We start from the raw sequence: 22509 nt of genomic DNA, 5'->3' as shown, positions 1-22509 counted from the left end.
TCCCAGTACTTTGGGAGGCCAAGGCAGGAGAATCACTTGAGCCCAGAGTTCAAAACCAGCCTGGGCAAAATACGGAGACCCCATCTCTACAAAAAATAAAATATTAGCCAGTGCTGGGCACAGTGACTCATGCCTGTAATCCCAGCACTTTGAGAGACTGAGGCAGGTAGATCACTTGAGGTCAGGTGTTCGAGACAAGCCTGGCCAATGTGACAAAACCCTGTCTCTACTAAAAATACAAAAATTAGCCGGGCGTGGTGGCGCAGTTTGTAGTCCCAGCTACTTGGGAGGCTGAGGCATGAGAACTTCTTGAATCCAGGAGGCGGAGAATGCTGTGAGCTAAGATCATGCCACTGCACTTCAGCCTGGGCGACAGAGCGAGACGCTGTCTCAAAAAAAAAAAAAAAAAAAAAAAATATATATATATATATATATACACACACACGCACACACACACACACACCCAACTTATATACATTAAAGTATATATAATATATGTTTTTATTAGCCAGGCATGGAGGGGATACTGAGGCAGGAGGATTGCTTGAGCCCAGGCATTCAAGGATGCAGTAAGCTATGATTGTGTCTCTGCAATGGGCAACAGAGTGAGACCCTGTCTCAAAAAAATAAAAATAAAAGTAAATAAAACCACAAACATGTATGATTTTACATAGTTTCTTAGGGTTGAAAATGTACAAGCTGGGTTGTTCTGTTTCAGGGCCTCTCATGAGATTACAGGACTACGGTCATCTGAAGGCTTGAAGGGGTTGGAGGATCTTCCATCCAGCTCACACACAAGTGTTGGCAAGGGTCCTCTGTTCCTCACCATGCAGCCCTCTCCAGAGGGCTACTCTGACATGGTAGGTGGCTTCCCCCAGACCCACTGATCCGAGATGGAAGGTGAAGTGCCTTTTGTAACCTAATCTCAGAAGTGACATACCATCCCTTCTGCCCTGTCCTATTAGTCACACAGAGGACCCTGGGACAATGTAGGAGGGAAGTATACCAGCATGAGAATAACAGAAGGTGGGACCATTGGGGGCCTCCTTGGAAAGTACAACCTGCTAAACAGATATGGTTACACGTATACATCTTCCTTCCCTTCCCTTTCGTTATTTTTTTTGAGACAGAGTCTTTCTCTGTCGCCCAGGCTAGAGTGCAATGGCACAATCTCAGCTCACTGCAACTCCGCCTCCCAGGTTTGAGCAATTCTCCTGCCTCAACCTCCTGAGTAGCTGGGACTATGGCGCACTCCACTACACCCAGCTAATTTTTGTATTTTTAGTAGAGACAGGGTTTTACTATGTTGACCAGGCTGGTCTCAAACTCCTGACCTCAGGTGATCCGCCTGCCTCAGCTTCGCAAAGTGCTGGGATTACAGGTGTGAGCCACCACGCCTGGCCCTTCCCTTCCCCTTTTAAAGTCCAAGTCTGTATTTTGTTCTGCTCCATCCCCACATCCTTGCTTTTTAGTATGCAGCAGGTACTCACTAAGTACTGGGTAGACAGATATTGTACAAGACATGAGTAGTGTTTGCACATAGCCAGCTTCCCTTTGTTCCGCCACATAGAGCACTTCTCAGTCCCCCACAGTTGGATGGGCTTGTGACTACTAGCCAGTTAAACATGCATGGAAAGACCTGTGTCACTGCCACACTGAGGGAATGAAAGGCGGGGTTATGACTCTCTAGTCTCTTTCCTGCCATGGCATCCCACGAACTACAGATGTCAAATGCTCTGGCAAGTGTAGCTAACACATGAATAGCCTCAGTCTACTTCCGTCCCAAACCTAAGAGGCTGTACAGAATGGAGGCTCTGTCCCCTGGGAAACAAGCTGCAGGCACATGAAAAGTGTCTGAGTTTTGGGGGAGTTGTTACTGAAGCCTGACCTGACCTATCCATATTACAGATCTACCATCTCTTTTAGCAAACCCGCTAGCCTCAAGTTGCAGATGGGGAAACTGAGGCTCAAAAAGGCCAAAAGACTAACCCAAGGTCATATAGCAAGTACATAGTGGAGGTGAGTTTTGAATTTGAGTCTTCTGTCTACTAGTTGAGGAGGTGGTATGGTATATCGATTAATTCCATGGAAGGGTGAGCCAATAAACTTGACCTGAACCCTGATGAGCAAATCACTAAAATTCTCTAAGCTCAATGATCTCAGTCTGTAAAATTGGGACATAATAATTACCTTCTTCAAAGGTTACCTTTGAAGATTATGAGGATTAAATGAGATGAACTCATAAATCATAAGCCCTTAACAAATGCTATATATTCTCATTATCATTTCCCTTATACTTCACCCTCTGAGCTAACGATATAGTTTCAGCCTTTTTCCTTCACCCTTCCCCTGATTCAGATCCTTTACAAGGCATTTTCCAATCAATTCCAAAGCCCCAAGACTATTTCCTCCATGGTTTCTCTTGGTAAAGATGTCAAGGTGATTTTTTTTCCTACTCAAACATAACACATTTTCCATCTTTCTATTATTAGCCTTTCTCTGCCCAACATGCTTTTTTTGGGCATTTCTCATTAGTGCAGCTAGCCTGGTGACAGGATACAGCACTGTTGACTCAAGCTGGTAGACACAAAGCAAACCAGCTTCTCGCTCTGCCACCATTTGAGAACTTACAGCAAGAGAAAACTCTCAAGGAAAACAAAGCTTGATCTGCAAAGGTCACCTGTGTACCTACCCTGGGGGAAGAGACCTTTCCAAAGCTCTTCTTGTGTACTGAAAAAAACTCATTACCTGTTCTTCAGTATGGGAATAGTCAAATAAATGAGGACCCAGCCCCATAATAAAATAGTATGTAGTCACCAAAAAGAATGAGGTAAGAATGTAGGAGTACTGACTGGGAACAATGCTGATGATACAGTTTTCAATGCAAAAAGCAAGTTCCACAACAATATACAGAGTACAATCCTGATTTTCGTAAAAGAAATACAATTTAATCAGGATACATACATATGTATGTAATTATACATATGCATGTCTATATGTACAAACATAGATAGACAACTATATATGGGAAAAAAAAAAAAAACGGCCAGGCGCAGTGGCTCATGCCTGTAATCCCAGCACTTTGGGAGGGACAGGCAGGTGGATCATTTGAGGTCAGAAGTTCAAGACCAGCCTAGGCAACATGGTGAGACCCCATCTCTACTAAAAATACAAAAATTAGCCAGGCATGGGGGCATAGTCCTGTAATCCCAGCTACTCGGAAGGCTGAGGCAGAAGAATCACTTGAACCCAGGAAATAGAGGGTGCAATGAGCTAAGATCGCACCACTGGACTCCAGCCTGGGCAACAGAGTGAGCCTCTGTCTCAAAAAAAAAAAAAAGAAAGAAAGAAAAGGAAAAAACAGGGGCTGGGCATGGTGGCACATGCCTATAACCCCAGCACTTTGGGAGGCCAAGGTGGGTAGACTGCTTAAGCCAACCTGGGCAACACGGCAAAATTCCGTCTCTATTAAAAAATACACAAAAATTAGCCAGACATGGTGGTGCATGCCTGTAGTCCCAGCTACTTGGGAGGCTAAGGTGGGAGGATCACTTGAGCCTGGAAGGTTGAGGCTGCAGTGAGCCGAGACTGCACCACTGTACTCTAGCCTGGGCAATAGAGTGAGACTCTGGTCTCATTCAATCCTCACCATGTCTCTATGAGGTAGGTATAATTATCCCTGTATTACCAAAAACTGAGGCTCAGAGTCAAGTGTTCAAGGTCACACAATTGAACATGCAGCAAAATACATTAGTTAACAGAATATGCAGTTCCTAAAACGTAGTCTGTTTGTACTCAGTAAACACTGTGCCATGATTTCTGCAAATTCACCTGCTTATCAAACTCGGGCTTCAGAGAGTCTTCAGTGAAGATGTGGAACTGGATCTTCCTGTGGCTAAAAAGCACAGCTGATTTGAGCATGACCAGCGTCTCCTCCAGCCGATTGCCACAGGCCACCACAGCCAGGTGGATCCAGAGCTCGGGTGGCAGCACAGCTTGGAAACTCCTGGGTTCTCCAGGCCTCCTAGAAAGAAGGAAAACAAGTGAAAGCTATTACTAAACTCAGAAAAGTAAAAACAACAAAAAACCGGCGAGTGAATGGTTAGAACATTTCAAAACATGATCAGGCACAATCTGTTATATTTTATAAAGTGATAAGCATTTTGACAATTCTTCCTGCTTAGAGAAAAATACCATTTATTCCCATATTTATCCTGGCAATAGCAGGATGAGTCACTGTTTGGACTGCTATAGGTGTCTGAGGCTTTTTCTGCCAGCACTCAGCTGTCTAGTGCCTGCTGGCTGCCTACTGGCCCATGTTTGGAAATAGTATTGCTAAACTTCGACAGCTGACACAAGGGCTGTGGAGCTCCCACTCGCACAGGCCGTGGAAATTAGATTTGAATGCAACTTGAACAAGAGGAGTGTGGGTTGTGGCTTTCCCATGTGAAACGAGCAACATGATATTCCCGTCATCTGGATGTTTTTAGGTTGGGGTGGAATGCATGACCACTGGACCAAAGCAAGTCATGCAAGTCTGGGAGGTAAGCAAAGAAAACAACATATGTGCCCTGACTACATCTCAGGAGAGTCTTGAAGAAACAGGTGTTAATCCTGACCGTCTCGCCAATACTGGTGAGGTGGTGGGTATGAAATTCATCTTCCAGTATGAAATTCACATTAATGAGAAACAGGCAGGAGAGGGGGTAGGTTAATCTGAAAATGATCAAGGTATCAAATACTGAGTCAACAGCTGACAGAGGGATAGGGTCCATGGGTCCAGATTCATCATCCAGCTATTTCCTAGTAATAAAAGATTTGTTCCAGATGAAGGGATGCAGCCAAGCCTCAAACACACCACTGAGAAACATTTGCAGTCAAGTTGGAAGAAGTTGGCCTGGAAAAGGTGCCCTGAGACAAATGAAACTAATTTACTTGCACAAAAGATTTGGAGACCAGGGGAACTTGGATGTCAAATGCTACCTTCCTTCCAAAAACTTCGAGTTCAATCAGCTTGCTGCTCCATTATTCACTGCATGGTTGAATAATGGCAGTCTTGCTCCAGATTTCTTTCACCAGGAGGAAAGTTGAAGATGTGGGTGGAGCATTTTGGAAAGGCTCCCAATTTGATTACTTATGAGCATGCTTAGTAGAAGCACAGCCTCATGGCTCAGCTAAGACCAGATGCGGAGAGTTACTTGGATTCCATTTACTTCGGGGATCACAGAAAAAGACAGTAGAGACATCCCAAGTATCTCTGGAAATTGTCCACTTCTCTCCATTCTCCCTGCCATTATCTGTTGAGGCCACCATCTGCCTTCCCTTGGATCACTGAGACAGCCCTCTGGGTGGTCCACCTGTCTCCAATCTTATCTTTAACCCCCAGCCTATGCTTTCTCCTGGTTGGTGCCAGGGTGATGTTTCTCTAAAATGCAAATAGGATTGTGTTATTCTCTTGATTAAAATCGTGCAAGGACTCCCCGCTGCCCCCAAGATCAAGTCCAAGCTGCTGACTATGGCTCCTACTTATATCTCTCACAACTGCCCACAGCACTCCAACCTGGAGAGACGGCCATTCATAATTATAGTCATATTCTGTTTCACTTCCAGTGCAGGTGACCACACTGTGTTGGCTCCAGGTCTTGGCACATACATTGCCTGTCTCTCTTTATTTCAGAAATGCTCTTCTTTGCCCTCTTTTCCTTGCTAACTTCAGACCATTTATTAATCAACAAATCTTTACTAAGTACTGTTATGCATAGGCATTATTTTAGGAAGACAGTGAACAAAACAAAGACGTCTGCACTGGAAGAAGTTACGTTCTGCAGGGAATAAGGGAAACACAAAAATAAGTAAGAGTCAAAGTGGATGGTAACTAAATAATTTATATAGAAAGCTAGACAGTAATAAGTACTATGAAGGTAATACATAGTGGAGCAGGATGGGGGTACCAGGAGTGGCTGGCGGGCTGGGGCAGTATATTCCCGACAGTGTCAAGTTGGAAAAGGCCTCACTAAGGTGAGCTCTGCAAATGACCTGCAGGAGGGGAGGTAGGGAGCCATGTGCACGTCTGGCGGGAGGAGCATGCCACGCAGAGGGGACAGCAGAACAAAGGCACTAAATCAGGGATCTTCCTGAAGAATGTGAGGACCCCCGCCTGCAAGACTCACAGGCCTGGTCTCTTCCTTGGCTTCATGGTTGGGTTTTCATGTTTGCTATTTAAGTCAACTCCCAAGTCACATGTAAAGGGATGTGGAGATGTTAAATATAATGCTAAAATGACAGTCAATTTCTAAAAATCAGTCAAGACACTAGCTGAAATACACTACGAAAAATTATGCCCAATATTTAGGGATATGCATATGATTCAAATGGACTAATACCATAAAGGCAATCACTTAGATATCTTAAATATGAATACCCTCACCTGCCCCCAAACAGAATGACTCCATCTAGTTTAGCTTTACATACTGGGCTTCTGCCAAGGATAACAAGTTTTAATCTTAGTAATCAGGGAAGTACAAATCCAAATAATAAAGAGATTTATTTTTATTTTCAGATTGGCAAAAATTACAAAGTAAAATAGAAGCTGCACCATATTGAGCTTTCATGTGGATATGGGGCAGGGAACAGCTCAGGCGCTGGTGGGGGCAGTGTAAGTTGGACTGAACACTATGGAGAGCCATTTGGCAACATACAGCACAGGTGAAGATGGATGTACACCCTCCACCCCCACAGTCCAACTCCTGCATATATAACCTGAAGAAACTCTTGCACATTTGCACAAGACCTATGCAAGAATGTTCACAGCAGCCCTGTTTATTGAAAATGAAAAATAGGAAATAAACTTCAGTGACTATGCAAAGGAGAAAAGTGAATATATTTGCTATGTTTTTAAAGTGAATACCATATAGCAGTGAGAAAAAATAAACCAGACCGGCATGTACCAACATAAGGCCAAAGAGAATGAAAAACAACAGGCCAGTGCGGTGGCTCATGCCTATAATCCCAGCAGGAGGTCGAGGCGGGCAGACCACTTGAGGTCAGGAGTTCAAGACTAGCCTGGCCATCATGATGAAACCTTGTCTCTACTAAACATACAAAAATTAGCTGGGTGTGGTAGCGTGTGCCTGTAATCCCAGCTACTTGGGAGGCTGAGGCAGGAGAATTGCTTGAATCTGGGAGACTGAGGTTGCAATGAGCTGAGATTGTGCCACTGCACTCCAGCCTGGGTGAGAGTGAGACTCTGTCTCAAACAAAACAAATGCAGGATAGTGGTTATTTTCTTTTTCTTTTCTTTTCTTTCCTTCTTTTTTTTTTTTTTTTTTTTTGAGACAGAATCTCACTCTGTTGCCCAGGCTGGAGTGCAGTGGTGCGATTTCAGCTCACTGCAACCTCAGCTCACTGCAACCTCCACTTCCCAGGCTCAAGCAATTCTCATGACTCAGCCTCCCAAGTAGCTGGGACTACAAGCCGGAGGCCATCACACCTGGTTAATTTTTTTTCTTTTTTCTTTTTTGTATCTTTAGTAGAGATGGGGTTTTGCCAGGCTGGTCTCGAATGCCTCGCCTCAAGTGATCTGCCCACCTCGGCCTCCCAAAGTGCTGGGATTACAGGGGTGAGCCACCATGCCTGGCCGCATAGTGGTTATTTCTGATTAAAATCTTATTCCTTAAGCCAAGTGGTGGGCACTTCATTTTGTTATTATCTATATTTTTTGTGGCCCCAAACTATTTGACTTTTTTTTTTTAATTAAAAAAAAAAGCGTGCACTGTTCTGCAAGACAGCAGGCCACCTCTTCTCTTCTTTGCAGGCTTCAGTGATTTGGGTCTGCACAGTACAAAAAGCAGGGGCTAGGGACGACAATCATTCACAGTGTCTGGTGACAGATACTAAAGAAAAATAAAACCTCTCCTGGTGCCTGTTCAAGTATCAGTGGTTGGGATTTAATGAGACCTTTGCTGGCCTCACCCTATTACTTCTCACATTACATGAAAAATCTCAGGCTTTAGGTAATCAGTGTTAGTGCTGTGCAGTCACAATGCATAATAAAGTTTAAGGGCACTGGCACGGTGTGCCTTTCACCAGCTCCTACTGATGGCACTCTCAAATGTCACTCAAGATTGTGAAGATCCAGGGGAGGAGTGCAGTCTAGGGACCTAGGACTTCTTAACCCCCTGAATGACTAGGATTGGGCAGGGAATGGGTGATAGGGAATTCTAGCACTGCTGTGACTGATGGTTAATAACGTTCTTATTTTTACTTTATAAAAGGAGACTGGAGTGAACATTTGCTGTCCAGGAATTTTAAGGACCTGTTGCTAAGGCAGGGGCTGATGGCAACGATCCTGGTAACCATGCTGGTACAGCCTGAACAGGAGTCAACTTATCACAGTGGAAAAGCACAGTCAGATGATGGCAGGGCAGATCTCTGGTGATACCACCTGGATCTAGGTGCATCTGACCCTAATCTTAGGTAGTTTAGTTATTAAGCCAATAAACTCCCTTTTGCTTAAACCAATTTGAAACAAACTTACAACTTAGCAATCAAAATAAGAGTCGTAACAAAGGTCCTAAAAAGATGTTCCCAATCAACTTTGACTCTTCCTGCCTCGCTCATATTCACCTGATTTATCCTTTGAAATGCCCACTGAACCCATTCCCTCCTTGTTGCTCACTGCTATGACCCTTACCCAAATCCTGACCATTCTTCCAGTTTTGTGGCTGGAAGAGATGCCAAACACCATGTAGGGCAGGGGATTCCCTACCTGGCCGTGCATCATAATCATCTGCAGTGTTTGTTATTTTGCAGACTCCCAACTCACAGAGATTCGGATTCCATGGGTCTTGGGTGAGGCCCTGGAGTCTGCATATTAACACACTTGTACTACACACCACCCATAGTTCAGCTATGGTCAGGAACCAGGGATCTGAGCTCAAATCTCACCTCTCCTCCTTTCCTTAAGACTTACATTCCCAGAAATGGAATTACTGGGTTAATATCTATGATCCTTTCAAGAAAGTAGCAATTTTGATAGTTTCTCAAATTTACCCAAGTTCTAAAGGAAAGCATCAGACTACGAGAAGAAAACAAAAAGCGTAACAAACACTACCCTAGCCATCTCTGGATTACTTGTACTATGTAAGCGGAAATGGTCTTGTGTAAGACCTACTGCCTCCTAATTCCATGTATTCCAATGGGGTGATGCATAGGTGCTAGTAAACATTGAGACTCCAATGCAGCAAATAACACTGAGTCACACAGTGAGAAAGCTATTCCATTTTCAGGGCTTTTTCAACAACACCAACAACAATAAAGTCTCAGCTTGATGCTTTTCAAGAATTTTAATATTTTCCTATTCTTTTTTGTTTTGTTTTGTTTTTTGAGACGGAGTCTCGCCCTGTGGCAAAGGCTGGAGTGCAATGGTGTGATCCCAGCTCACTGCAACTCTATCTCCCAGGTTCAAACGATTCTCCTGCCTCAGCCTCCCAAGTAGCTGGGATTACAGGTGCCCACCACCACACCCAGCTAATTTTTGTATTTTTAGTAGAGATGGGGTTTCACCATCTTGGCCAGGCTGGTCTCGAACTCCTGACCTCGTGATCGTCCTGCCTTGGCCTCCCAAAGTGCTGGGATTACAGGCATGAGCCACCACGCCTGGAAGTACAGGCATGAGCCACCGCGCCTGGCCTTTCTTATTTATTTATTTTGGTAGAGATGGGATCTCACTATATTGCCCAGACTGAACTCATGGGCTCAAATGATCCTCCCACCTTGGCCTATCAAAGTATTGGGATTACAGGCATGAGCCACTGCATTCGGCTCAGCTTGCTGCTTACATGTCTTGAACACTTTTCTGATATTATCTAATCCTCCCTTTCAATTGAAAAGACACTGGAACCTTCAGCAGGAAAGAATACCAAGCTAAAAATGACAACATTTAGTGTTCTTAGTGTTTGATTTGACAATTATCTTCTATTTATGTTATCACTGACAATTTCTGGCTTTCTGATATAAAGTTTCTTTTAAAAATAAATGTACTTAGGATGTGGAGAAACTAGGATCCTCAAACATTGCTGGTGGGATTAGAAACTGGTACAGCCACTTTGGAAAACAGTTTGGTAGTTCCTGAGAATGTTAAATATAGAAGGTACCATATGACCCAGAAGTTCCTTTTCTAGTTATATACCTACAGGAATTGAAAACATGTGCCCACATAAAAGGTTGTACACAAATGTTCAAATAGCAGCATTATTCCCAATAGCCAAAAAGTCCAACTTAAATGTCCATCAACTGGTAAAATGATACATCAGATATGGTATATCCATACAATGGAATAGTATTTGGCAATAAAAAGGAATCAAGTATGATAACGATGCATGCTACAACATAAATGAACCTTGAAAACAGTAAACCTGTGAACATAATGACAATGTAAAAAGCCACATATTTTATGATTCCACATATATGAAAAGTCCAAAATAGGCAAAGCCACAGGGACAGGAAGTAGATTAATGAGGCCAGGTGGGTGGCTCACCCCTGTAATCCCAGCACTTTGGGAGGCTGAGGCAGGCGGATCACTTGAGGTCAGTAGTTTGAGACCAGCCTGACCAACATGGAGAAGCCCCATCTCTACTAAAAATATACAAATTAGCTAGGTGTGGTGGTGCATGCCTGTAATCCCAGCTACTCATGTGGCTGAAGCAGGAGAATCGCTTGAACCCAGGAAGCGGAGCTTGCAGTGAGCTAAGATCATGCCACTGCACTCCAGCCTGGGCAACAGAGTGAGACTCTGTCTCAAAAAAAAAAATAAATAAATAAAATGTGAAAATGTTCTGAAATTCTATGGTGATGATGGAACAATTATTTGAATAAACTAAAAACGACGGAATAGTATACTTTTTTTTTTTTTTTTTTGATGCAGAGTCTTGCTCTGTAGCCCAGGCTGGAGTGCAGTGGTGCGATCTTGGCTTACTGCAACCTCTGCCTCTCGGGTCCCAGTTCAAGCAATTCTCCTGCCTCAGCCTCCTGACTAGCTGAGATTACAGGCATGTGCCACAATGCCCAGCTAATTTTTTTTTTTTTTTGAGACGGAGTCTAGATCTGTCGCCCAGGCTGGAGTACAGTGGCATGATCTCACCTCACTGCAACCTCCGCCTTCCAGGTTCAAGCAATTCTCCTGTCTCAGCCTCCTGAATAGCTGGGACTACAGGCACCTGCCACCATGCCTAGCTAATTTTTGTATTTTTAATAGAGACGGGGTTTCATCATATTGATCAGGCTGGTCTTGAACTCCTGACCTCAGGTGATCTGCCCACCTCAGCCTCCCGAAGTGCTGGGATTACAGGGGTGAGCCACCATACCCGGCCAATTTTTTGTATTTTTAGTAGAGACGGGGTTTCACCATGTTGGCCAGGCTGGTCTTGAACTCCTGACCTCGTGATCCACCCACCCTGGCCTTCCAAAGTGCTGGGATTACAGGTGTGAGCCACCGTACCTGGCCCGAATTGTATACTTTTAAAATGTACTTGAGTTAAACTGCAATAAAGTTGTTATTAAATAAATAAATACATCAATGCACTTAACATTTATAACATGGATAGATGTCGTAAAAATTTTTAAAGCAGGTAATGGTAGTATAGCAATATTATAAGAATTGTGGGCTGGGTGTGGTGACTCATGCCTGTATTCCCAGCACTTTGGGAGGCCGAGGCGGGTGGATCACCTGAGGTCAGGAGTTTGAGACCAGACTGGCCAACATGGTGAAACCTGGTCTCCACTAAACACAAAAAGAAGTAGCTGGGTGTGGTTGCAGGTGCTTGTAATCCCAGCTACTTGGAAGGCTGAGGCAGGAGAATCGCTTGAACTGGGGAGGTGGAGGTTGCAGTGAGCCGAGATTGTGCCATTTGCATTCCAGCCTGGGCAACAAGAGTGAAACTCCGTCTCAAAAAAAAAAAAAAAATTGTGATGCCATGTGGGAATGAGTGAAGTTTGTAAAACGTTGCCCTAGTTGTCCTGGCTCAAGTGTTCCCCATGCTCAAATGAAAAATGATATTCAGAATAACACAGAAGCCTAGGAGGGAGAAGCAACTTCCATGCTTCCTCTCCAGGGTGCCTGAGACAAGCGTCTCCTTAATCGCTTAAAAGTCTCAAGCGTGCGACTTAATTAAACTTCAATTTCTGGAGTGTATAAATAATGAAATATGGCATTTATGTGTAGTGCTATTTACTTTGTAGCCTATTACTGCAAAACACACTGAATTATTAAAGCGAGTAATTGGTTGTACTCAGACCCTCTTTTCTGCCATCTCCTGCTATTTCTCTTATCAGTGCTTCTCCTGAACTGTCAAGCTAAATTAACTCAGGTGAACCTGAGGCTGCCATACAGACTAGCAGGGTAAGTTGGATGGAAAATCGCACTTATTTCAAATACAGCCCTAACCCATGCTGTTGGCAACTAGTTTTACTTACAGAAGGAAACAGAAATACGTGGGGGAAAAATGGTAGAAGATGAATTTTAAGAAGCTGAATATGCTCACCTTATGGGAAGAATAGATTAGTGATGTCCCCCTCCCTAGTGGAGTATTTTGCAAGATGCAACCGTTTTTGCTATTTTAACATGGAGAAAGTCTGCAAATGAGGAGAGAGTGGCAGTTCAGGAAGCAGAAACAACACCTTGATATGGCCCCTAGAAGAAGAGTCCGGCGATGGATAATTATAGCCATGTCAAGTGTTGGCAGTTGAGAGTTACTACTAAAGTTCCCTGCAAACCACAGGCTTTGGAAAGCATGAATCCCGACAAAAATTTTCTCCCTTGACATCATGATTAGACTCTTCGCTCAGAACCCACACATGACACTAAGGACTTTGCTAACAGTTAAATCACTTTTAATGACCCATGGTTTCGAGTTAAATCAAATATCATAAATCTTTCAAGATAGAAGAGCTGGCATTTGCCTTGAAGTCACAGTGTTACATGAATAATGCCAAGAGAGTGCCAAAAAACTCCATGAGGGGCTTCATGACATTATTTGATAAATGCATTTAGTTATTAATAGTACATATTTAGCTTGGCTCATGATATCTGAAATGAGGCTGTATTCTTAAACAAAGTCTAGGTCTAACGCATGGGAGGTGTTCAGAGCCTAAAGTTGGTAATTACAGCTATGTGTATACGTGTGTGTGTTTGCTTTTAGACATCATTGTGCACATACATAAGCTTTAAAACTAGTAAGTGTCACAGCAAGGATTCAAACCCAGAGAGGGGACTTAAGAGGCCATGCCTTTAATCTTTATGTTGTATTTGGAACCACATACAAGTAAGTTAGAAAAAGAGCCCTCTCTGGCCGGGCGCGGTGGCTCACGTCTGTAATCCCAGCACTTTGGGAGGCCGAGGCAGGTGGATCACCTGAGGTCGGGAGTTCAAGACCAGCCTGACCAACATGGTGAAACCCTGTCTCTACTAAAAATACAAAATTAGCCGGGCTTGGTGGCGCATGCCTGTAGTCCTAGCTCCTCAGGAGGCTTAGGCAGGAGAATCACTTGAACCTGGAAGGCGGAGGTTGCAGTGAGCTGAGATCACACCATTACACTCCAGCGTGGGCAACAAGAATGAAACTCCATCTGAAAAAAAAAAAAAAGAAAAGAAAAAGAGCCCTCTCTGAGCAGATGAAGCCCCTACGCAAGGCTCCTGGCATGGACTGGATTTCAGTCTCCCATGCCTCCCCGGGTGCTCGGGTGCAGGGAACGATCTCCACAACAGACCTTTGCCAACTCTACCTTCCTAACCCACCCCATCTGCCATTCGCAGAGGTTATTCACATTTGTGTTGATTTATTCCCCCTCCAGAATTCTATGAAGTCACCTGGACTATTCTCATTTCATTTTTTCCCTTATGATTGTTCCTGACATATAGGAGACTCTATTTCTCCATCTCCTTCTTCTTTCCAAATTAACATGTTATTGAGATTTTAAAATATGAATCGGCAGCGCTAGTTTGAAATAAATGGCTGTTGACATACGAGGGAGAAGAATTAGATGAGGATTACATATTCCACAAAGGGGCATTTCTGTCTCATTTCCTGAAAAAGAACATGAAGGACTTTAAAGCTTAGAGGAGGGAAACGAAGAAAAATGGTCTCCCCAACTAATTTCCAGCTTCCTAAGCCTCAGGCCATCAAGGGATTTTTAATTTTTATGGTAATTTATATACTTTAAATTGCTTAATGCATATACAAGTAGTGCATATATCATAGAAAAAATTTTAAATACCACTAGCAAAAATGAGGGGCACTCAATTCCAATTTCATAACTACTGTTAAAATTTTGGTATACTGTCTTCCAGAGTTATACCCAATACATGTGGGTGTGTGTATATAAATATGTAAATATATAAAAACTTTTAAACTTGAAGTAGGATAATTTTCATACCTTGCTTTTTTCCTTACAAATCTGAACAATTACAAAAAACAAGACAGGTTCTAGAAAGCTATCAAATGGTTCAAATTGTGAGATTTGTTCTCAGCTACAGCATGGTGGTTAGCAATTTTGCTGTAAAAGCACATGGACCTGGCTTCAAATTCTAGGCCTGCCACTTGACTGTCCTATCTTGGGCAAGTGCTTTAACCACCTTTAGCCCTCAGTTTCCTCATCTGTAAAATGGGCATACCAATGATAATGGACATCTGCTTTGGGTTTTGGGGTTTCTTACTGGCATCCATTTTTAGGACTTTCTGGTAAAAGCATCTTAATTTTATTTTGGGGACACCACTCTTTTTCTGATCTCAGTCCATGAGGCTTGGAGGGGATGAATGAGCTGCCCCTCACGCCACCAGCTGTAAGCACATTTCACGTGTAGCCATCGGTGATTGGAAACACATGTTATTCAAGTGAGGTCAACAGAGGCAGCCCTGGGACTTTTGCTGGATGGAATTTTTCCCTTAGGGGCTACCAGAAGAGGAGGTTGCACGCCCAGACCTATTGGGAATCGTTACATGGAGAAAACTTACCTGAGAGTGTCACCCACACAGAAGGAAGCAGAGCTAAAAGGAGGCAAGATTGTTAGAAATCCTGGCTTCACTTGCGACTGAAGTTTTATCTCTGTGCACTTTCCAGTTTTATGAGCCAGTTAAAACCCCTTTTATGACTAAGTGATACAAACAGATGAGCTGGTATTCTATCACGTGCAACTGAAAGAGTTCTGCCCTATCCAATATGAGTTCCTACCTCCTAGGTTATCATGAAGATTAAATGAAATAATGCAGTGAAGTGCTTAATAAGGTATGTGGCATATTTTAAGTCATCATTCAATATTAGTTATCATCATCATTATTATTCAGTATTAACATGACATTCATCAGAAGCCTTCATTTTTCTCTAAATATGTTATATCCATGCCAAAACCAGGCTAGGCAGGGCAGCAAAAAGCATGTTATTTTATGTATCAACATTCTACCTTACTACAAACCGGATTTGAACTGCTAGTAAACATTTTTTTTTTTTTTTTAATGTGAGACAAGGTCTCACTCTGTCACTCAGGCTGGAGTGCAGTGGCACTATCTCGGCTCACTGCAACCTCCGCCTCCCGGGTTCAAGCAATATCTGTTGCCTCAGCCTCCAGAGTAGCTGGGATTACAGGCACCTGCTACCATGCCCAGCTAATTTTTGTATTTTTGGTAGAGACCAGGTTTCACCATATTGGCCAGGATGGTCTCGAACTCCTGATCTCAAGCTATCTGCCCGCCTCAGCCTCCCAAAGTGCTGGGATTACAGTCTTGAGCCACCGCGCCTGGCCACACTCCTTCAGCTTTTAATGAGTACCAGGAGACTGAGATTGGTGTATCCTTTATTATATATAGAGGCTGAGTCTCAGTTTCCTCAAGTCATACCTACCCCCACAAGAAAAGGCTGCTTGAATCTGCATCTTTTTTAAAAAATATAAAACTGAAATAGAGATGGGTGTCTCACTACATTGCCTAGGTTGGTCTCTAACTCCTGGGCTCAACCAATCCTCCTGCCTCAGCCTCCCAAAGTGCTGGGATTACAGGCATGAGCCACCAGGCCCAGCCTTGAATCTGTAGCTTAGCCCTTGCTAACACTTGCTGGGAGTTTCTGGTGTGGCATGTTCGGTGTCAGCACTTTACCTGCATTGTCTCATTTTGTCACTGAGCTTATTTCTGAGAAAGCCACAATTTGCTGAGGACCGACTTGTTCAAAGTCACGTGGGTACTTAGCTGGGTCTAGTTATGGCTCAATTCCTAAGTAACAATGCAATGATGGATAATAATAGTACCCAGAAGAGCAAATCATTTGGTGACTCCCATGAGCTAACCTACTGTGCTAGGTGCTTTATGTACATTATTATTTCACCTCTCGGATCTCAGTTTTCTCACTCATAAAAGAGAGCCATATTTTGGATTATGTATTCTCTATTGTCTTATGTAAAGCTTGGATTATAAATTGTACCATATGAGATTACAGTCTCTCATGTTGCTAAAAGAGATAGGGGATCATCTAAAAGTCACTTGAAATATATCAAGGTTACTCTTTTCTGGCACAAAATCAGCAACTCCCAATAAAGGTATCATCTCAAAAAACTTCTTTTTCCAAGAGGAGTTTTCGGAACTTCATAATCTGAAATAAATGCTGGGGAATATTTAAGGGAAACATAAAATGAATAAATGAATTCTATCTTCAACAGAAGTCTCTTTTCTTTTTATTATTTGTAAAATTGTGCTAAAATACATACAACATAAAATTTTGTCTTTTTTTTCTTTACAGTGAATTATAAATGAAGTATTCCTAAGGAAAACAAACCTGTTCTCAAATTCTCTTCCAAAGACTCTCACCTGTGAGTTTTAAAAGGAACCGTGTCAATATGGCCAGTATTTACTGAATTTAGTAAAGGTGTTAAAAGCAGGTGCTACATATTCAAATTAGTCAGGACTCTCTGGTAGCAAGTAACAAATGCAAGTCAAACTAGATTAAGAAAAAAAGGGGAACTCATTACATCGCAGAATCTAGAAAAGGTTGAGACAGCACAGCCAGTGAAAGGCAAGAAGCTGGCCTTGGGAACAGTGTTGGGAGCTGCCCCCCTACCCCGCCACCAGCCCACCTGACCCCACTCCGCCCTACCCCATCTGGGTTGCTCTGCGTCACTTCTCATCTCTCCATATCATCTTGGTTTTCATGAGCTCCTATTGCAGAACAGCCTTCTCCACTGGCAGAAATACAGTTGCAATCCCTGAGTTGCATAACGTAAAGCTTCAGCCACTAGAAACAGTTTGCCCTTATGCTGTTCCCTTAGCTCTCTGTTGTGCCAAACCCCTATTAACCTCAATGGGGAAAGCACCAGGTTCAAGAGGCTGAAGAAAAGACCCAGAGCCAGCAAACGAGACCTGGGGTTTTACTGGGGGCTTCCATACAGGGGAGAGAGTCCAGTGGCAATGGGCTGGGCAGGAGGACCACCTTACATACAGTCCAGTGGCAGTGGGTTGGACAAGATGACTGCACAGCCCAGTGGGGAAGGGCTGGGCAGAAGAACCACAATTGTTTGCAAAAGGTGTGCAGTTTACATATTATAGCATTTTCACTTGCCACCCTCCCCTCAACAACCTCCACCTGGCAATCTCCATGCAACCCAAAACTCAAGGCCTTAATCCCCTGTATAGCCCGTGTTCCACGGCGCAGGACGAGGGCTCAGATGTTCCTCATTGAACGTAAGAATGACTCTCTGGGTTGGCCACTCCAGGATTCCCTAGGTTGGAACACACATTCAGGTGCGGCTGGCGTGCAGGGTCATTCTAAGGGTATGCTCAAGCTATTGCTATCAGGTACATTTACCATATAGTCTCTGATCCCAATTTTTTAAAATCCTTAAGAAAAGTCTGATTTTGCTCAGGAACCTACCTCTGGTAAGTCAGCTGCAGGTTTTGATAAAGTCAAGTGCACATAACGGCTGCTCTAGGGTGTGGTGGATGCTCACTTCCTGGGTGGCCCCACCCAACTATTCCCCTTTCTCTCCATCAATAGTCCCAAGATTTTGATTTAAAAGAACCATCTAGTTCAGCTAAGATGATTTTGGATGCAGTAACAGAACCCTCAACTCCAACACAGGGCCCAAGAAACGTTAGACCTCAGGATGCCTTGATTCTGGGACTCAGTGGTGTCCTCAAGGACCTGTATTTTCTTTTTCTACTGCCCAAACAGATGGCTTCATCCTAAAGGCGATTCCCTTATGAACATGGTGGCAGCTGGGGCTATTTATTTCCTTGGTTGTATCTAGAAGATGGAGTCTTTTGTTTCATAATGTAAAATAAGTTCTTTCCTTCTGGCTGATTGGGCCAGTTTGGGTCATATGACATACCTGTGGACCAATAGCTGTTGGCAGAGAAATGAATGTATTGACAGGCTTAGTACTGGATACAAGAAGCTCACACTATGAAAGGCATGGATCATGATGGTGGGCTTAGACACTCCCTTGGGGTGACACAGTGAGATACTATCTCAAAAAAAAAAAAACCCCAAATAATAAAAGTAATAAAAAATAAAACCTATTTAAAAGGAAAAACATCCCTCTCTTTTAATGGTGTTACTATTAAAGACCCTCACTATTCTTCGAAAGGGTATGGGACTATTTTGAATATTATCAGATAATAAGGAACTTAATACTATAAGTAGATCTTGGAACACGGCTGGCACAGGCAGGTCCTGCACCCATTCATTAGTTCATTCAACAAGTATTTATTGAATATCTGCTATGAGATCATCTATCTCTGTTTTAGGAGTTAGTGAAACAGTGATTTAAGGAGATCACTGTTAAGTGTACATGAGGGGGCAGGAGCAAATAACATACAATATTCACACAATGAGTGCTGTGAAAAACAAAAGACTACACAGGGTAAGGAAGAAGAGAGTGATGGAGAGGAGTACTCGAGCGGCTAGCAAGACCCCTCTCAGGAGAAAACATTTGAGCATAGTCCTGAAAAAAATGGAGGAGTTAGCCGTGTTAGGATGTGCACAAACATTCCAGCACAGAGAGATGCATGCTGCTGAAGCAGGAATGGGCTTGGTGTATTTGAAGCCCAGTGTGGCTGAAGCAGAGCAAGTGAATGGGGAGTGGTAGGAGAGGAGGCCAGAAAACTAAATGGAGTTGAGATCAGGCAAGGGCTCAAAGGCCACACGGGGAAACTTAAAGTTATTCTTAGTGTGATAGGAAGTCAGTCACTGGAGGGCTTTAACCAGCAAATAGGTGGACCCCATCTGGTCTACCTATCAGATTATTTAAGCGGCCGTAAGGAAAATGGACTGTAGAGGGCGCTAGAGTGGACCCACACAAACCAGAGAGTAGGCACCTGCAGGTGTCCAGCTAGGGAATGATGGTGGTTAGGAGCTCAGTAAGTAACTATGGAGTGGAAATGGTGGAACTGGGGACATATTTTTGAGACAGAACCAATAGGGCTTACTGACTGAGTAGGTGTAGAGGGTGATCGAGGGGATTCATGGACCAATCAACAAAAATGAATTGTGGATAGAATCAAGACTCACACTACATAATATCATAGATGGTACTCAAGATCCAGACACCTTTAATGTGCTCTGGGGCTATTAGCTAATTATAGGATGGCCATAGATGAAGCATTTTGCTACAGAACACCATCTCTTTTTAGCGAGACCTTATTCAGGTTTGAACACTCTGAGAAGACTTATCTCAGACACTAAAGGGAACTGCAGGAAATGGTGCCTCTTGATGAGACACATGCTTCCTTTCATTGGAGCAGCTGGGGAGGCTGCCAAGTGTAATGTGTTTCTGTATTGTCTCCTTTCCCTCATCCCCAAATTCTGGGAGGGCAGCAACTCCATTCACCATTGTACCAGGAGTGCCTGGCAGAGTAAATGTGCAATCACGTTTGCTGAATGACTATGGAATAAAATGGCAGAGGAAAACTACAGGGCTTAGAGGTATCTTAAGTCTCCCTTAGAAGCCATATTTTAAGAGAAACAACAATATCCAGGCCAACACAGAAAAAAAGAATAAAGTTCAGGACAGGGTTGCGGTTGAGTAATCAGTAAGAGCGCTAGGATGGAGCCCATAAATGAGAAACAGTGATTTTGCAAGAGTTAGCACAAAGGGCCATGCAATAACCATTGTTGGGATTTTGCTGCTAAACTTGATGATCTCATCACAGGATCATCAAATGTCTGAGCTGGAAGATATCTTAGACAACTTTTGGATTAATTTGCTCATTTCACAGATTAAGAAAATAAGGTGAAATGGCTTTGGACTAGAACCCAATTTGCTGGACTCCACATGCCAAATTCTCTTCAATGTTGCACTGATTAGCAGTTAACCTTCCTTTTCTGTATGTAGGCTCAAGGAGGAGTTTTCAGAAGCAACCTAGAGTCTTCTAACGTCTAAAATCTGTTCCCAAGTACAATTCTCATTTTATCATTCAGTTTCATGAAAAAAAAAAAAGATCTCTCTTGATAAACCTTTCCTCTTGTTCAGTGAAAATGAGGCAGCCCATCATGGTTCCCTTTTTGAAATGGCTGCCAGGCTTAAATTGAACACTTAATCCTACTAACAAAGGTACTGTTTATTTTTGACAAACAGTATTTATTTACCCCTCTTCTTTATGACTTTTCATTTTTTATACCATTTCAATGGACTTATTGTATATGTGTCTTTTACTATACGTTGTCTCAGACTCTTTTTGGAAGTCAGCCAGCTGTAAATCACCAATAAGCCAAAATAGAAGGAAGATTTCATTTGTTTTGTGCACTGGGACTGCTGCTTCCAGAATGGTGTCCATTTTCAAATCCCCCCTTGACAGAAAAGCTCAGACCTTACTTACCTCTTGGCTTTATATTTATAGAGAAGGAGGCCACCACAGGGCAGACTGCATACAAATGACTAGTTATAAAATTGAAGGGTCTGCCTACTAAAGAGGCAAATCCTTGGAAACTTCTGTGAAATGAAAACAAGATGTGGAAGGAGAGTGCTATGTTTCCTGCGTTGACGTGGCAGAACTTCACTTACAGCAGCCCCCTGTGGGAGGCGAGGCAGCACAGGCTGTGGATGGTAAGCAGGTGGTGGACTGTGTCACATCCAACTCCAGGCTCTCAGCTAACTACAACCACAAGCCTGACCCTCCCCAGGCCAGAGAAATGAGATCACGTAGCCTTCATCTCTTCTGGATTCTAGCCATGTAAAGAGATTAAAGCACTCGTTTTCTGAAAACACGAGGCTTTCTCTTCCCTCCCTAAATGAAATTCCTCCTAAACCACAAAAATTTAACCCAAGCAGAATTAGGAAAGCAATAAAGGAGACCGAGCAGAGATCTTTCCTCCTGCTCCCGCACAACTTCAGAATCTTCTGTTGCCATTTCTGGAGAGGTAGCAAGAGAAACAACAAATAAGTCCCAGAAAATGTCAACTGTTTATGCATTTGAGCCTGAGACTTCCTGTGGCTTTTGTTTTTCACTCCTTCCCCAGTTTTAAAATTTTGTTCCTTATTCCTATGGTGTTGGGCATGATTTCCATGATAATCTAAGAGATATGTTCAAAAGAAAAATGGCTTCAAGGGTACTGTTGCTCCTGGAAATAGAAACACTCCTTCCCTAAAACATCCATTTGGATTCTGTTCATGATCTCCTCCTAGTCAGAGACACTTTGTTCAGATAGACACAAAAAGATGCTGCGCCACTGTTCTCGACACCTTGAAGAATGAGACAGATCCAAAAATCTACAGTGTTTCTTTAAAAAATATCTCAGTAAAATTACGAATTGCAGGCAAGTCTATGGCCTGACATCAGCATAGCAGGTAAGTGCTCAACCTGAGCCCACACTGCCTGGATCTTTATCCTTCTCTACCAGGTTACCTGTGAACCTTGGACAAACTGCTAACCCTTGCGCAACACTTTCCTCATCTGAAAAGTGGGGATACCATTGGTGCTTACTTTGCAGAGCAGGTTCTCAAACTTTGTTGTGCATGAGAAACAATGGGAGGGATGTGTTAAAACACGGTTGCTGACCCCCCAAAGCTTCTGATTCTGTAGGGCTGGGGTGGGGCCCAGGAATCTGCATTTCTAACAAGTTCCCACATGATGCCTGTGCCACTGGTCTGAAGTCCACACTTTGAGAACCACTGTCAAAGGGTTATGGTGTGGGCCCGGCGCGGTGGCTCACGCCTGTAATCCTAGCACTTTGGGAAAGGCTGAGGCAGATGGATCACTGGGCTCAGCAGTTCCTGGCCAATATGGTGAAACCCCATCTCTCTACTAAAAACACAAAAATCAGCTGGGCATGGTGGCACACGCCTGTTTGCCAGCTACCTGGCAGGCTGAGGTACAAGAATCACTTGAATCTGGGAGGCTTGAACCCGGGAGGCAGCGGTTGCAGTGAGCAGAGATCGCAGCACTGCACTCCAGCCTGGGCGACAGAGGGAGACTTTGTCACAAAAACAAACAAACAAAAAAAACTAAAGAAAAACAGCGGTGGGGGGGAGGTTAT

At 43.4% G+C, this 22509-nt stretch overlaps 1 protein-coding gene across 4 annotated transcripts in view; it reads right to left on the bottom strand.

The window, feature by feature from the left end:
* Nucleotides 1-22509, bottom strand: part of GXYLT2 (glucoside xylosyltransferase 2) — a 91832-nt gene that overhangs the window by 67518 nt on the left and 1805 nt on the right. For all 4 annotated transcript variants that reach the window (XM_031009171.3, XM_055382992.2, XM_055382991.2 and 1 more), the window contains exon 2: nt 3832-4024. In XM_031009171.3, the coding sequence (XP_030865031.3) occupies nt 3832-4024 (193 nt within the window). The remainder of the gene's footprint in view (nt 1-3831; nt 4025-22509) is intronic.

This window comes from Gorilla gorilla, chromosome 2 (genome assembly GCF_029281585.2).
Source record: "Gorilla gorilla gorilla isolate KB3781 chromosome 2, NHGRI_mGorGor1-v2.1_pri, whole genome shotgun sequence".
Taxonomy (NCBI): domain Eukaryota; kingdom Metazoa; phylum Chordata; class Mammalia; order Primates; family Hominidae; genus Gorilla; species Gorilla gorilla.
Note: the sequence above shows the minus strand (reverse complement) of the source record. Positions and strands in the feature narration are given on the sequence as shown.